This window comes from Alligator mississippiensis, chromosome 2 (genome assembly GCF_030867095.1).
Source record: "Alligator mississippiensis isolate rAllMis1 chromosome 2, rAllMis1, whole genome shotgun sequence".
In the NCBI taxonomy this organism is placed as follows: domain Eukaryota; kingdom Metazoa; phylum Chordata; order Crocodylia; family Alligatoridae; genus Alligator; species Alligator mississippiensis.
This window is the reverse complement of record NC_081825.1, coordinates 52280624-52298645: the sequence shown is the minus strand read 5'-3', so window position 1 is coordinate 52298645 and position 18022 is coordinate 52280624. Positions and strand designations below refer to the sequence as shown.

Below are 18022 nucleotides of genomic sequence, written 5' to 3'. Positions count from 1 at the left end.
ACAAGTAATATCCTATGGTAGAATTATATATTTTGCCGCAAAGCATGTATAGATGCTGATGAGGTTGGCTGGGAAACAAGGGCATTTCAGTGTGGGGGCTGTTTATCAGCTAGCACCTTCATGCCCCAACCTGCCCCTCTGCAGCACACTGAGCTGGGTCAGAGCAGCCCCCAGGCTGGTAGGCTGACCCCCCAGGCTCTCTGCCAGCTGGGGCTGCTCCAACCCAGCTCAACATGCTTGGGTCCCAGAAGCATGTGCAAACAGTGCACTCAGGAGCAATAAACTCTGGTACAAACTGTGCCAGAACTTATTTGGTCAAATTAATTGCATGCATCGACATGCTCATAAACTATCTAACTGCACCTACAACTGAGGTAGTTAAATGTTATTGACAAGCAGTCTTATATTTCCAATACTGAAAGTCTGATTTAAATATGGGGAGAGTAGAGAGGCTAAATCAGTGGCAGACAATTATTTCGGGCAGAGGGCCACTTACCAAGTTTTGGCAAGCTGTCAAGAGCCACATTTACCTCTCCAGTGCAGGGAAGCAGGAACAACCCCACAGTCCCAGGCCAGAAGCTTCTGCTAGGCAAGGGTTTCTGGTTGGGGGGGGGGGGGGGGGAAGGGGCTGAGGAGGGCCTTGCTACTGGGTCCTGTTGCTGACTTCCCCTGGGTCCTACTGCCCCTGCCTCCTGTCATCTTTGACAGGCATCCAAGAGCAAATAAATATTAATTTTCTAAATTTTGCAGGGGCCCTGCAGGCCAGGTAGAATGGCCTGGTGGGCTGGATCTGGTCCCCGGGCCATATTTTGTCCACCCCTGGGCTAAATGAAAGGATTCAGTAAATTCCCCTTTTAGGCATAATGTTATACTCACAAAGCTAAGAGAATGTTAATGTTACAAAGGTGTCAAGCACACAAAGGTCAGGAAGTGTCAGAATCAACATTGCTCTTGCAATTTAAAAATGTTATAATTTAGGCATGTATTCATGATCACACATTATTTTTCCCAGCACTGAAAGAACTGTATGCCTTCAATCAAGTATACTTCTGAAATGTTGTTCATTGTATGTTCCTATACCCCATTTACTTTAAAACTTGCAAATCCTGCTCTGAAGACAGAGTTGTTAGCTCTGTCCTGGACTTTTCTATGGTGTTCATCACTGTAATATCCAAACGCTTCATAAACATTAATGAATTTATGTTCACACTGCCTCTCTCAGGTAAGAAAATAGTATAAACATCTTCTAAAAAACAGTGGGTGAGGCAAACAGATGAAGGTCAAAAGCTTCCATGAATTTTGAACTCTCAATCTGAAACACCTAAGGTGCGAATTTTCAGAGTACTTAGCACTGTATACAGAATCAAAGAAAATTAGGGTTGGAAGGGACCTCAGGAGGTCATCTAGTCTACCCCCCTGCTCAAAACAGGACCATCCCCAACTAGATCATTCCAGCCAATGCTTCATATCATGTTTCAAAGCACAGATTCCAATGACATCAACTGCAGCTACAAGAGTTCAAAACATCTGCAAATCAACCACCAGTCTCAGGTTGATCACCCAGACAGCATGTGGCTATGAATCAAAATCTGATTTAAACTACTTGCCAAGGACCTCTCTGGCAGATGCAGGGTTAGAATCCAATTCTCTGGAACAACAAACTGCCTTAGTCATAAGACTGTCCTTTCTCTTTCTACAATCCCTGCTTCTCTCACTCCACATCTTATACCTTTTATATTAGCCTAGGGAAACCAAGCCAGGCAAGGTTTTCCTTAGGAGTAGAACAATGATCAGGGCCACACACAGGTATTGTGTTTCTACCAAAATTGCCACTCTCCTAATAGAAATGGACAGCATAGGCATCTATTCAGTTCCTTGTGAAGGAAACAAGCCCCAGCCAGGAGAAAGATCTTCCACATTGACACCTGGAAGATCTCCCCTGCTAGTGAGCTTCTCTCACTAGAATGAATCCCTGTATACTTGACTCCTCCATGATTGGGAGGACTCCAGTCTAAGGAAGCTGTGGGGGCATTTCTCTGCAGCTTGACTCCTCAGGGGATGAACTGCCTCTGAGCCCTTCAAGCCTTCTCAAGACTGACAGACTCTGGGGGAAGACTGAGAGCAGCAGCAGCTGGACTACTCCCAGTCTGAGAAAGGTACAGGTGTATTTTCCTGCAGCACTGGAAGGTCTTACCTGCCTCAGGAACTCATTAACCTCTGCTACTCCTCCCATGTCCCTGCACCCCAATTTTACAGCTGAGCAGCACAGGGATGCTCCTGCTGTACACAGTTTCTATGGTCAGAAGGTGCAGGACTTCTCCAGTTCAGCTCCAATGACCAGAACAGGCAGAGCTGCTCCAAATATGGCAAAGACTCTGGTGGAGGGTGCATTATTTTAGAACCAGGCCAACCAAAAACCCCTGCCTAGCAGATAGCATAGCCAGGTTCAAAAAGGGACTGGATACATTCATAGATGATAGCTCTATTACCTACAGTTGTATTCATAGATTATATCTCTATCATCTATTCATAGGTAACAGCTACTGAACAGACCAATTGGTGATGTTTTCCTCTCTAAACTTATAAAGATGGATGCTAGGGAGGGTATTGAATAGGGAAAAATCATTATATATACCTGGTTCAATGTTCTTCCTGTATAGCATCCACTTCTGCTACTGTCAGAAGCAGCATGCTGGGCCACATGAATCACAGGCCTGACTTGTATGGCACTTCTCATGTTCTTACCTGGTACAGATAGAACCTGCAGAGAATTTAGCAACAAAACTCTAACAAGTGAGCAGGTTCAACCAGATTTTTCAAAGATTTATAACTTGATTAGGTTTGGGTAGGTTTTCTTTCGGACAAAAGATGACAGTTCTAAAGAGGCTCCCCACACCCAGTCCCAAACAGCAAAGACAAAATTTGGAAGAACGAGAATTAAACAAGAACTATTTCAACATGGACAAACAATTTAAACAAAGTTGTCTGAAACAGGCAAGCAATTTTTGTTGGAATGACCTTACATCAAGAACAAACAAAGCCAAAACCCACACACATGTACACATATACAGGTCAAAAAACATTTCATCTTGAACAGTTAAAAATTCAGCAAAGTTATAAACAATGAAAAATAGGTTGTTACATAATGCGAAGTACAAGCTACCTTAACTAAGATGTTCTGAAGTGTTATATTTTGCATCTGGTACTGCTGCAAAGCCTCAGTCAGAAGTCAGGATCCCAAGGCGTGAAAAGGTTCCACAACCAGAAGGAAGTATATTATACCTTCAACTTTAGCACTGATATGGCTAACTTCTAACCATTTGGAGTCATTAAATATCGTACTGAAAAATCACCTCCACTATAAAATGATTGTCTCCTATACTCCATCTCAGAAGGGGATAATTGTAGTAAAAATTATCCTCTTTAAGGGAAAAAATGACCAGGAGGTTCATTTTTGGGGGGGTTTTTTTATTGTTTGAGGCAAATATCTGATGCTGCCCAGGTTTGGAAATTTCAAAGTGGTTCACACGTGGGAGTACTGGGCACAGTGCAAGTCAGGCAGTCAAAAGGTGCATGGTAAAGTTAATTCTTCATCTGACTGCTATCACAGTCAGATTTGAGCTTTGCATTTAAAAGCTCAAATGCTATAGTGTACTGACAAACTGCACCCCCACATCACAATCTAAATGCAACCACTAAGACTGATATTATTTATACCTTTGGGTTCCATGTGCCCTCTGGTCATAAGATGATTAGATAGGTATAGACCATAACTTACCACTTAAATGGTTTGCCATCCCATTCTAAGTCACAAGTTACCTTTCTAAATACTTAAAGTCAATTTTAGTACTAATTAAGGAGTAATAAACCACATGGAACCAAATTCTGCAGATATGCACTCTCACTTTCTACTAAAAACTAATGGCATTGCATGCATGAGCGAGTTCCTCTACAGCTCAAAGGCAGGTGGATGATATGGCATCCTTCCAACCAGAAGTGTTGGTTAGCTGGGATTCCAGAACAAAGAAAGTTAGCAAGACCATTTACCCTAGTGATAATTTATCAAATTTAGTTGCTACTCAATTTATGTAATAGTTGCAGCATAAAGTTTCATCAGTGCTGGAATCCTTCCTATTAAAGTAAATAAACACTTGAATTCTGAGCATAACCTCCTTTCAATTTCAAGTTAAACGTAAGAAATCTGAAGTGTTAATCCCACCCCTGTAGGTAGCTTTTTCAGAGAAAAGAGGAGGGCAGCTTTCTCCCTCTCGTTATGGAAAGCTGACATGTACATCCTCTCATACTGAGGCACCCAATCTAATGAATAACTCCAAGAACAAGGATATTTCTTGATTTCTCAGCAGAACTGAGGAGCTTTCCAGAAAGTATCATTTCAGAGAATGATATTTATAGAAAGAGAGAGTTACAAAAAAACTGTATAAGCAACAAATCAAATATGTTTTCTTTATCTTTGATAAACACACCCTCAGGGAGAATAAATTCCACCACAAGGACACATTAGGCTCACAAAAAGTGCACCTGTGCCAATCTTGTTTTTTTAAACTTCAACACAAAAAGCACCTCAGATTATTCTGCTGTTCTCAATCCTGACAATGGTCTATATTTATTAATAGATTGTGCACAATCTGAACAGCTCTCTTCTCTTGAAACAAAAGATATTTCCTAAAGAAAAACAACTACAACTACATATGAATTGCTTATACACACATAAATAATTAAATGTAATTCTTTTGACAAATTGTATGTACTTCTCAAACTCAAGGAGGATTTAGCTGAAAAAAAAAAATGAACACACATAATGAACTCTGGTTTAGGTGAACTCATTTTTAGGTACATTTAAGGTTTTTGCTCTGCTTTTAATATACAACATCCTTTCACTATTTAGGTATTGTATTTAAAAACACATGACACATGACTTATGCCAGCTCAATTCATCAATAGTAAATTGCTACTGAATAAATTGGGTCATTTGGCTCTTTTTTCCCCTCAACTATATACCAGGATTGCTCATTTTCTGTCATATTAACTTGCATTTAATTTTTAAACTAGGTTAATTTAAGTATAAATTCTTAAGGATGGTTAATAAGATTTCAGCCAATGTGGTAGGACAGGTCTCAAGCATAGATGCTACTGTTAATGATTCATTCCAAACTTTAAAAACATGCAAGTTTTTGAGCCAAATTCAGTGTAACAAGTGCACACAACTCATTCCATGAATATTAACAGAAGGGGAAACATTTGTGTCAGTTTTGCTTTTGGCCTGTTATTTCCTTTACCAGGGGAAAGGGGGACTGATGCATTTATGGACAAAGCTTGCAGGGCTAGAAAGCAATAAACCTATCATTCCAGTCTAGAAGAACAGATTAATTTCCATTTAAAATGTTAGTGTTAATGGTTTACATCCCCTCCCTTCCCTTCAGTGCTATTTTCATACATTCCTCTGAATCCTCTACTGCTAAAACCCTTATTTATTTTTTTGCAGCCTCCAGCTACTTTAATCTTCAGTGGTAAATTAGCTAGACTATCACTGGATATTGTTCACACCTCACCTATAAACAACTTAGCTAAGAAAAAAAATTCTGCTAGACTTTTTTACATTTCATAGAAAGCAGGGACAATTCTGAATATAGCACATGGCTATATTCAGTGGCGATAAAACATGCAATTCTTCCTCTCCCAGGTGACAGCAATCAGAAGGAAAGAAAAAACAGGATGGAAAATGCATTTGGAAAACAGTCCTGAGGACTTGAAGCTAAAATGCGCAAGCAAGGGCAAAACAATACAAAACAAAACAAAAGAAAAGAAGTGAGTATTTAAAAAAGACATTCTTCCAGAGCTGGGAACTAACATGCATCACAGTACCTGATAAGCCAAAACACACAGCACCACTGTCAAGCATCAGTCTGGTAGTGTTTTAATCAAATATTCAGAGGTCAGAACTAGGGTCAGGCGTGGGAGGTGTAAAGAAGCCAGTTACTAAGCAAAGAAGTTGCTTATATAATGAATAGATGGCCAACAATTGCAGACCTTTGCTAAGGGGATGTTTACCATTTCACCTGCCATCAACACCCACAGGAATGCTTGAGGACTCAAATGCCAAAATCTACATGGGAATTTAATAGAAGCAAAATTCATAGCCATCTAAAACCACAGTGACTCAACTTAAGCAAAAAGGTAGAGCTGGGCTGGGAGACAAGTTGGTTCAGAAACAATAATGCCTCAGTAATAAACCATGGGTGGAACAGAGAAATGGAAAAGCTATCCTGTACTGTGAGTGTAGAGCCTACAAAAGAGAAATATGCTGCTTTCACAAACGAGGGAATGTTACAAAAAATAAATCAGAGGTGAGAAATTAAAAAGAAGGAAATAGAGCAGGAAAGAAGCTGTTTTGTTTTGTTTTTTAACTGAAAGTTATATAAATAAAATTGTCATATCACTTCACAATGTACACCTATATTAACATTCTGTGCATTGACTAGCTATGTAATTTTTTTCTTGACAAGCTCATGAACAATATTGTACTATATAAACAATGTGTTCAAACTAACATTTATCTGATAGAAAAACTCTTCACTTCACTCTTCACTTTAAATTAACAAGTAAAAATCCTTAAAAGCAAAATGATTTTGCTCTATCTTTGAGGCAACTTAGAACCACAAACAAAGAAATATATGCAACAGTTCAGTGCTAGAAGCAAATCACAAAGAGCAGTAGACCAGCACTACTACTTGTAACAGGGTTTCTAGCAAATTCCTGAAGACTTCTTTGCCAAGATAAACTTCCTAAGAAAATAATCTAATAAAAAGCCTCTGTGTAAGGGAACTGCTCTTTTTAACACAGTTTGTTATGGTTTTCTTCCTTTTGTTGTGTTAACTATGATCTCAGGTGACTTTTGTGGTGCTGTTTTTCTCATTGCTGAAGAACATAAATGCAAAAACATACTTAGTACATAAGACGGAAATTGGATCTCACAGTACACAGACTTTTCTTCATTAAGTTTGAAACATTAGCCAAATCATTAACAAAAGTTCCGCCTCTCAACTTTGTCTTGGCTATTTCCTACTATTATATTTGACACTTTCTTTTCACACAGGCTCCGAAGCAAATGTCTAATTCCCGTGGGGATAATGTGAGGAACTGAAGTAATACTATAAACTCTGTAAAACCCTGTCAAACAAAAGATAAGACAGACCTTTTTTCCCTTCTTTTCTCACAGAATGACATTATTCAGGGACAGGAAGGAAAATCAAGAAGTGATGTACGAGAAAAATAACCAGCCCATACTAAACAATATACAGTGGTCACCACTTAAGTATCAGCATTTACCAGTGCTGAGATACTTTGATTTTCCTTAAATTTAATGAAAATGTGGTACAACAGGCTGCAATAAAATGATTATTGATGCAAGCTGATTTTTTTTAAACTGTCCAATATGAATACTACAGAAAGCAGACATAACAGTTTACTGTCCAAGCCCCCAAGACCTGGAACAGACTCCCCTCAGAGGTGATGTAAGCACCTACTCTGGACACTTTCAAGAAACATTTGGATGCTTATCTGCCTGCCCCTTGGGCAGGAGGCTGGACTCAGTGGTCTTACAAGGTCCCTTCCAGCCCTAACGTCTATGAAATCTATTAAATGAAACAGTTGCTTTAACTCAGTCAAAAACTACTAGTTCTGTAAGATCGCTAAAATCAAGTTCTCAACTAATATTGTTTCATTATAACAATAACGTATCTGTTTCTTCAGCTGGGCTTCTGTTTAGTAAAGCAGACAAAATACCTTCTCAAGCTTCCATAAATAAATACATGGAAATTGAGTTTCTGGAAGGCTGACAGCATGAACTACAAAGGACATCCAAAATATTAGATCCTTGCTTAAATAACCTCCTGCAAATGTGCAGCTTTTTCCATGAAGTATTAAGTCACTGTTATTGATTCAATATATTATTGCGGTTCTCTGTAAATGGGATTATTTTGGTATGGGTGCCATATCTTCAGACTATTAAAATAAAAAAAAAAAAGGGAAAATACAGTATTTCATCAAATCTGGTATTCACTCAAACATTGTGGGTTACTGATTCCAGGTCTGAACAACTTACTGCTTTGGTTCCTAGCTCCCTTTGATTAGAGCAAAGTGCAAGTTTTGATGAGCTGTTAACAGAAGCAAGCACCACCCTGGAGTTGAAAGCAGATCAGAACCATGCTGTAGTTTTGAGCATACTCACCTGCTGTTCATATCCTAGATTGAGATTTCTAATGGGGCAAGGATCGTCTTTGCATTACTTAGTGCAACAGGGCCTAGGACAAGGTCCCCTTGCCCTTAGCTCCTTCCACAATATGAAATGCAACTTTCAGTTAGCATGGTGATTGTTTAGGTATCCACAGGGTTGTGAACAAATCACGTCGTTCCCAGCTAATCCAGATGAAGAAATCAACCAGCTGTTCTGGCATCACCCAAAGCTTTTCTACAATGGCACAACCCTCCAGTCTACTGTCACCAGCAGGGGCATATGCAGACACTCCAACACTTTCTATCAACTGCTGCAGTACCTGCAGATTTTCCTCAAGTGGAGAAGCGCAAGGATGCAAACGTGCTCTGGCAGTGCGGCAGAGGTAGATATCGTCTCTACAGAAACTCTGATGGCCAGAAGCAGGTGCATGCAGACAAGATATATTTCAGGGTAACCTGACACTGACTGAACTTTCCAGCTAAGAGAGCTCAGTTTGTACACACAAAACTTCCTAGTGATGCTGCATAACTTCTGAGAAGCCTGTAAAATACTAGCTACAGGCCTATATGGGCAAAAGTACAGTCATTCAAGAGTTCCTCGCCTTATTTTGAAGTGCTCAGTACCTCCTAATGACTGGCTTGAGGTCTCTACCACGAAGCTCTTTTGGATACAAACACATTTAATTATCTGCTCTTACAGGACCAAAATAAAATATTACAGGAACCTTGAGACTTGTAGAGCTGTATGTTTCATATGTACTTGCTAGGTCTGACTATTTATTTTTGATGTAGAGGCTGAACAAAAAATAAATACTCCCAAGCATTCAAACTAGTAAACTACATGAATGTTTCAGATTTTGCTCCGGGGGAGGGGGGGGGGGGCATCAAAAACTGATCTGTTTCATAGATTCATAGATGTTAGGGTCGGAAGGGACCTCAATAGATCAAGTCCAACCCCCTGCATAAGCAGGAAAGAGTGCTGGGTCTAGATGATCCCAGCTAGATACTCATCTAACCTCCTCTTGAAGACCCCCAGGGTAGGGGAGAGCACCACCTCCCTTGGGAGCCCGTTCCAGACCTTGGCCACTTGAACTGTGGAGAAGTTCTTCCTAATGTCCAGTCTAAATCTGCTCTCTGCTAGCTTGTGGCCATTGTTTCTTGTAACCCCCGGGGGTGCCTTGGTGAATAAATACTCACCAATTCCCTTCTGTGCCACCATGATGAACTTATAGGCAGCCACAAGGTCACCTCTCAACCTTCTCTTGCGGAGGCTGAAAAGGTCCAGTTTCTCTAGTCTCTCCTCATAGGGCTTGGTCTGCAGGCCCTTGACCATACGAGCTGCCCTTCTCTGGACCCTCTCCAGGTTATCCGCATCCTTCTTGAAGTGTGGCGCCCAGAATTGCACGCAGTACTCCAACTGCGGTCTGACCAGCGCCCTATAGAGGGGAAGTATCACCTCCTTGGACCTATTCGTCATGCATCTGCTGATGCACGATAAAGTGCCATTGGCTTTTCTGATGGCTTCGTCACACTGCCGGCTCATGTTCATCTTGGAGTCCACTAGGACTCCAAGATCCCTTTCCACCTCTGTGCCACCTAGCAGGTCATTCCCTAGGCTGTAGGTGTGCTGGACATTTTTCCTCCCGAGGTGCAGCACTTTGTATTTCTCCTTGTTGAACTGCATCCTGTTGTTTTCTGCCCACTTGTCCAACCTATCCAGGTCTGCCTGCAGCTGTTCCCTGCCCTCCGGCGTGTCCACTTCTCCCCATAGCTTTGTCTCATCCGCAAACTTGGACAGAGTACATTTGACTCCCTCGTCCAAGTTGCTGATGAAGACATTAAAGAGTATCGGTCCAAGGACCGAGCCCTGCGGGACCCCACTGCCCACACCCTTCCAGGTCGAGACCGACCCATCCACCACGACTCTTTGGGTGCGACCCTCTAGCCAATTCGCCACCCACCGGACTATGTAGTCATCCACATCACAGCCTCTTAACTTGTTCACCAGTATGGGGTGGGATACCGTATCGAAGGCCTTCCTGAAGTCTAAGTATACGACATCCACCCCTCCTCCTGTGTCCAGGCGTTTCGTAACCTGGTCATAGAAGGAGACTAGATTGGTCAGGCACGATCTGCCTGCCACAAACCCGTGCTGGTTTCCCCTCAGCATAATTTGTCCTGCTGGGCTCTCACAAATGTGAGCCTTGATAATTTTTTCAAAGACTACCAAGGATGGAGGTGAGACTGACTGGCCTATAGTTGCCCGGGTCCTCCTTCCTCCCCTTCTTGAAAATGGGGACCACGTTAGCCCTTTTCCAATCCTCTGGGACTTGGCCCGTGCGCCACGAGCGTTCGAATATTCCCGCCAGTGGCTCTGCAATGATGTCGGCCAGTGTCTTCAGCACCCTTGGATGGAGCTCATCCGGGCCTGCCGATTTAAAGGCATCCAGTTCTTCCAAGTGACTCTGCACCACCTCAGGATCTATGTATGGAAGTCTGGCGCCTTGCTGCTGCCTCTCTACAACCCCAGTGAGAGACTTGTCGTGCCCCTCACTTAGGAACACTGAGGCAAAGAACTCGTTGAGGAGTTCAGCCTTGTCCCCCCTATCTGTCACCAATTGTTTCTGCCCATTTAGCAGAGGTCCTATTCCTCCCTGGGCCTTCCTTTTACTCCCAATATATCTAAAAAACAATTTCTTTTTGTCTTTTACTTGGGTTGCCATCCTCAGCTCCATGGTAGCTTTTCAGTTTCCCCCCAGTGTTCTATTGGATACCTGTATTGCATCAGCTATTGTGCATGCAACAGGAAGAACACATGAAAGGTTCATCAAACTTGAGCAACTATCAAAGAAATATTTTGACCACTGATAACCTGGACCAGTATAAAGGCATCAGCAAAATACATGCATGATAAACACGTCTTCTTTTTAAATTTACCCTATTTTCCTTGAGTTTGTGCTTTTAGAACTACAGTATCTGTAGCTAAAAATCAAGTAAAAATAATGGGAAAAAATATGAACTTTCCAGAGGTCATTTCCACTCCTCGTGTATATGCACCAGGGTTAGTCATATACATTTATTTCCAGTTCATTCCCCCTAGTACTATATAGATCTCCAGCCACCTGCAGCTTATATAATCAACAAGATCTTATGATTAAAAAAGGAATGTCCCTCAGGTGCAGCAGTCTACTAGCTAAGAAGGGCAGCTGTTTCTGGACTACAAGTTTTCTCCAGGAACATGATGTGGTACAGTTGGGAAGAAAAAGTTATTATCTACATTGTATAAACATAAGCTGTTGTATCACTATTGCAAAGAAAAAAACCCTTATTTTAATAAGTGGACAACAGCAGTTAAAGTCGGATTCTGTTGGATCTATGGAGAGCACTTTAACTATCCATCACACTTGTGTAAAAGTTTTATAAATGGCAGAACAGCTTTAACTGCAAGTCAAAATGCAAGGGTTTCTAAAGAGGTTTCTGTTGATGACTGGCAACTTTTACTTTCTCTTTTAAGTCAATTTGAAATCGCTCTTTAGATCCTGCTGGGAATGTTATCGGCTGGTTTTAGTATACTTAGATAACAGCAGATAAAATACACGACATGAAAATTTAACTTCCTCTTTACCAAAAGCCATTCTATTCCTTTGAAAGGGAAGTTGATAAGTGTTAAATGAGGCAGCAGGACTAAGTTGTATGTTCTTTTTAAAGTGTTTAAACCAGGGTGGGCAATTCATAGCACACGTACTACAAGTGGCAGGTCCGGCATAGAGAACAGTGGCAGGTTAAGGCAGGAAGGAGAAAGAAGAGCAACATATCAGGCGGGGAAGGAGCGGAACAACAGATCATTGAAGTAGCACATAGGCAGGCAACAGAGTTTAACTTGTGGCATGCCTGCCAAAAAGATTTGCCCACCAATGGATTAAACAGTGTTACAGCACCAAGTATCACTTTAAAGAAATGGCATTCAGAATGCCACTTATTAAAATGAGGAGCAGGACTCCAGAACACATCCTTCAGGATCAGCACCTTCCTCTGAAAGATATACAACCAAAAACTTGCTCCCACTGCCAGGGAAGAAGCAGACATTGGAATGCCTCCAGGAGGCTGCACTTACACTTTACATTTCAGTAGGAGTGTCCAAATTTAGCATGATAGAAGAATTCAAATTTCTTTAGACTACATTACAGAATTAAAATTACTGCTGTCATGAGATTAGGATGTCAGAAGAAATACAGGAAGATTTATTTCTAAGATACTCACCAAGCCTGCAATAGGGGTTGACAGTCTATTGATCTTTTTTACCAGTCCAGGCTTTATTGCATTCAGCAACCTGTCATAAGAAAGGAATATGTCATGAGAAACAAGTCACAAAAAATGAACTGCAAACACAACTTTTGCCTAGCATGTAAGTGCTTAAAAGGCATAACTGAAAAAGCAGCAAAAAGAACCTATAAAACTCTATTTTTGCATCATTTTAAATTATGTTCTGCACTAAAATATTCCAGATTTAAGTCAATCTATGCATGCTGAGAAAACCAAACACAACACAGATGGGGAAATAAGAGTGGGAAGAAGGAACTATAATGCTGAGAAAGGGGAAGATGAAGAGACTAGAATGGAAGACTCCTGGGCTAGAAGAGGGTAAGGGATGTGCTCCTTAAAGAAACCAACAGGGAAGTCTATAATTTCCTATGTGTATCTGAGGTCAAATTTTGAACCTGAAACGCCTGTACAATTGTGGGGGTGGGGAAGCTTCTCAAAGCAAATAAAATAATCCACAATACTTTTAAAAGGTCACACAGAAGAAGCCAACCAGGCAACATAAAAAGTATACATGTTTTTATGCTAATACTAGAAGTTCTAAGATTAAAGGTGGGGGAACTTGAATGTTTAGCAGTAAGTAATGATATTAACATGGTGGAATTAAAAAAAAAAATAAAATAAAAAAAAAAATCAATCAATGCAATCTTGTAATACCAGAATACAAATTATACAGGAATAGTAGAGTAGGTTGTACTGATGGGAGAGTGGCACATCCACATCAAAAACTGCATCAAATCAAATAGAGTAGATTTTTCAACTGAAAAGAGAGGTAGTATAGAATCTCTATGGACAGAAATTCTAGGTTTAAATAGAAGAAAGTAAGTTTGGCCATGTACTATCAACCTCCAGACCAGGAAGGCAGCAGCAAACTAGAAAAGCTAAGGGAGATTAGAGAAGCGTAACAGCAGAAAACACAGTAATAATGGGTGACTTCAGCTATCTGTTAGATTGACCCAGTCCATTTACATCAGTCCAGGATGCAGAGACCAAATTCCTTGAAGTGATAAAAGACTGCTTCATGGAGCAGTTGGTCCTAGAACCTACAAAATAAAAGGCCATTCCTGACCTAGTCCTAAATAGTACCCAGGGCTTAGTGCAAAGTGTTTTAGTGAGTCACTCTGCAATAGTTGCCAGAATGTAATTGGGTTTGATGTCCATGTAGGAGGGGAGATGAGAAGAAAACCGACAAAAGCTGTTAACTTTAAAAAGGGAGACTACACCAAAATGAGGAAGCTAGCTAGCTAGAAATTAAAAGCCCCCCCCCCAAGAAGGTGAAGCACTTGCAAACAGCATGAGATCTGCTGGGACAGACATTCAAAAAGCCTGAGCCTGAATTGATTAAATCTTTGCAGGTTAGTCTAACCTGGCTAGGCTGAATCGCTTTGTAACTGTACAGGCATCCCAGAAATGCCAGCATATGCCTGCAGTGGCTCAGGCTAGAAGCTGGGGGGTGCTACAGCAGCCCTCCCTTCCCTTCCATAGTACTGAGCTGAGGGGGGGGGGGGTGCCCAGGCCCCAGCAGGACAACCCAGCAGGGAATTGATAACAGTGTTTATCACCCCTAACTCTGTGTTTATCACTCCATTAAGAAAACAACAAAGGGACATTACCAGCTACCTGTTTATTCTACCTGCTGATTAAGCATGGACCGTAGCCAGCATGTGGTCTGCTACCTAATACACAGACACCTCTCTGCAAGGCAGAGGGGAGGGGGGAATTTCTGCTTAGCAGGGAGTGGGGGGCAGGGAGGGAGAGCAGACCACAGTCTTGCTGGAGCTGCAACCAGGGAGCAGAGGGGAGGGGCCAGCTCAGAGAGCATCCCAAGATGCCAGGGGAGTCCAATGCATCTTAAACCAGCAAAGGGTCTGTGACAGGCATAAACTGGTTTGACCCAAATTAGGATCAAATCTGATACTACTTTCAACCAGGTTTATCTCAAACCGATTTCAGCCATTCCCAAACTGGTTTATATGCACTGAACATCTGTTCTGTTACAGGTTTAAACCAGTTTCTGATCACTTAAACCGGTATATGTGTAATGTCTGTCCCTAGCCCTTAAGAACACCATATTGGAGGCACAGAGCAAATGCATACCACAAAGCAAAAATGGAAAGCGGACCAAAAGAAAGCCAGCATGGTTTAATGGCACAGTTACAGAGGCAATAAGCTGAAAAAAGGCTTCTTTCAAAAAGTGGAAGTCAAATCCTAATAAGGAAAATCAAAAAGAGCATAAATACTGGCAAATCAAATGCAAAACTGTAATAAGACTGAGATTTCAATAGATAAGGTCATAAAGGAAACTGATAAACTAAACAGTAACAAATCACCAGGACCTGATGGCACTCACCCTATGAGCCTGAAAAAGCTCAGATCAGAAATTGCTGAGCTCATAACTGTAGCATGCAACCTATCAGTAAAAAAAGCCTCTGTACCAGAGGACTGGAGGGTTGCCAGTGTAACGCCCATATTAAAAAAAAACAAAAAAAACAAAAAAAACAAAACCAAAAAACTCTAGAGGAGACACAGGGAACTACAGGCTCATGAGTGTAACTTCTGTTCCTGGAAAACTGGTAGAGACAATATTAAAAAAAAAAAAAAAGAATTGTTCAGCAATGGATGAGCATGATTTACTGGGGAGAAATCAACATAGCTTTGTCCAAGGGAAATCATGCCTCACTAACGTACTCAAGTTCCCTGAGGGTGTCAGTAAGCAGGTAGATCAATGTGATCCAGTTAACATAGCATATTTGGACTTTAAAAGCCCTTGACAAGGTCCAACATCAGAGGTTCTTAACCAAGCCAGGTATTCATGGGGTTACAGAGAACATCCACTTGTAGATTAGAAACTGGCTTAAAGATAGAAAGCAAAGAGTGAGTATAAATGATCATTATTCAGGATGGAAAAAAGTAAGTAGCAGGGTCTCCTAGGGATTTGTGTTGAGACTAGTGCTACTTAACATATTCATAAATGATCTGGAAAAGGGGGAGAAAGAATAGCAAGGTGACCAAATTTGTGTATGACAAAATTATGCAAAGTGGTAAAAACCAAGGCAGACTGTGAGGAAGTACAGAAGGATCTGGCAGTATCGAGCAAACGGGCAACCAAATGGCAGATTAAATTCAATGGAGATAAGTGTAAAGTGATGCACAAAGGCAAAAATAACCCAAACTATACCTATAGTATGATAGGCTCTACATTAGTTGTTACCACACAGGAAAGCGATCTGGGAGCCACTGTGGACAGTTCACTCAAAACATCATCTCGGTGCTCAGCAGCCATCAAAAAGGCAAATGAAATGGTAGGGTTTATGAAGAAGGGAATTATAAACAAAACTGAAAGTATTATCATGCCCCTGTATAAAGTCATGACACTTTGAATACTGTGCCCAGTTTTTGGTCTCCACACCTTAAAAAGGATGTAGAAGAACTAGAGAAGTATAGAGAAGGGCAACAAGGATGTTGTACTTAGCGCTATGGAGACTTCCACACGAGAAGAGACTAAAGAGGCTAGGCCTATTCAGTTTAAAAAAGAGACATTTGGGGGGGGACATAATATGGGTTTACAAAATACTAAATGGCAAAGCAAACGTAAGTAGGGGTGTATCATTTACTCCCTCTCACAGTACAAGAACTAGGGGTCACAAAATGAAGCCAGTAGGTAATAAGTTGAAAACTAACAAAGGGTTAGTTTTTTACACATGTAATTAAACTGTGCAACTCATTTTCCACCCGATGTTGTGCAAGCTGGCATTTTAGCCAGGTTAAAAAAGGGATTGGACAAATTTTTGGAGGCAAAGGGCATTTATAACCATTAAGCATGGGAGTTAGGGATACAGCCTCTGAATCAGAACTTCCTGTAAATGTTGGAGGCTGCAAGTGAGAGAGGAACAGTGGTAAAAGCCCTGGTCTCACTCAATTCACTCTCTTCTTCAGCATCCACTCTCTGCCACTGCGTGACACAGGATACTGGGCAAGATGGGGCTACGGTCTGACCCAGTAAATGGCAGTTCCTATGTTCTTACATTCTTATGTTTTTAATTCACAGTTTAGAGACAATCTTGTGATTTTTGAATGGTTAGAACTGGCAAAATTGAAGCTGGCCATTATTCATAGAGTTGAAGGACAATCCTGAAAACAACATCTCCTCTCAAAGAAGAACCCACAAAAGACAAAATTCAGGGTGGGGTAAGAAGTAGAAGTAAAGCAGCCTGAAAGCGAGGAGCACTCTGTTTATCTTGCCACAAAATCGCTTCAAAAACTGAACACAACAAATGACAATTGGTCCTATCTACTTTCTTTTGTGTGGATACCTAAAAGACTGAAATACATACATCACCCAGTGGAAACTAGAGGTAGATGTTGAAAGCATTCTCCTCATAGCAGTTTAACCCAATTATAAACTATGTGCTAGAAATAAGAGGTGAAGAGAAGATTTACATCCATTAAATTTTAAACTATCAACAATTCAAGTTTATTCCCCAACCACCCAGAATTTCAATTAAAAGCCTATTTTATTTTATAATATACAAACTGACACAGCTCTACTTGTGCCAAAATATAAATGCATGTGCAATACCTTAATTTCTCTTCCAGGCCTGCACCGCAACAAGCTCATAAATCACTATTTTATGTTATCCTAACTGCAACAGTCAACTTAAGGATTTTTTTTTTTCCCCTCACGAATTCTCCCTTCTCTGAAGACTAATTTAATGGTTCCTTCAACCTGGTCTTTTGCAGGTATGGGAATAAAGTATTGCCTAGGGAAAAAACTGGGACACTAGCAAAAGCTTGGAACTTACTTAATCCCCATAATGGTAACTTATACGCTGTAACACAGATCTCACCAATAATAAAAAGCAAGTACAGGAGATCTTAATGAATACACCCAAAGTCAAAGGGTATTTTAAATAAATCTTCAAAACAGTTGGTATTGGCATCATTGTGGATTAACGGTCAAGGAGGGAAGGGAAAGTAAAATGAGAGGTAAAAGGTAAGATTTCCACGAGTAGGAAATGAAAAATATGGTTAGAACCCAGTTTAGCATTTGGGGAAGTACACAAGGATAGATAGAAAAGCATAGGATAGAGAGATTCTTAATAATAAACTTTGCTTTCTGATGGAAACAATGCCTCTAAAATGACCTGGCACTAACCTCCCTAGAACTTGTGCACTCAGATGTGTGCCAAATGTTTCTTCCAAAACAGACTAGTTATTTTTTAATTACTGACTCATCCAATCAATAAGCAGCATGCAAAATACCAAATGTCTTAACCTACCTCATCCATCAGTCTGGCTGAGTCACGATTTATGAATAGGGTCCTACCAAAATTGCAGAAGTGTGCTCCACAGCAGCTCCTTTCATCTTGCTCATTTCATCATGTGCGCCCTCCCCACCCCACAATCCCACTGCCGTCCCCAGTTGGTGATGGGGCTCCTCCCACTGCTG

At 41.0% G+C, this 18022-nt stretch overlaps 1 protein-coding gene across 9 annotated transcripts in view; it reads right to left on the bottom strand.

The window, feature by feature from the left end:
• Positions 1 to 18022, bottom strand: part of LIMCH1 (LIM and calponin homology domains 1) — a 326420-nt gene that overhangs the window by 147556 nt on the left and 160842 nt on the right. For all 9 annotated transcript variants that reach the window (XM_059721666.1, XM_059721667.1, XM_059721668.1 and 6 more), the window contains exon 3: positions 12514 to 12583. In XM_059721666.1, coding sequence (XP_059577649.1) covers positions 12514 to 12583 — 70 coding nt within the window. The remainder of the gene's footprint in view (positions 1 to 12513; positions 12584 to 18022) is intronic.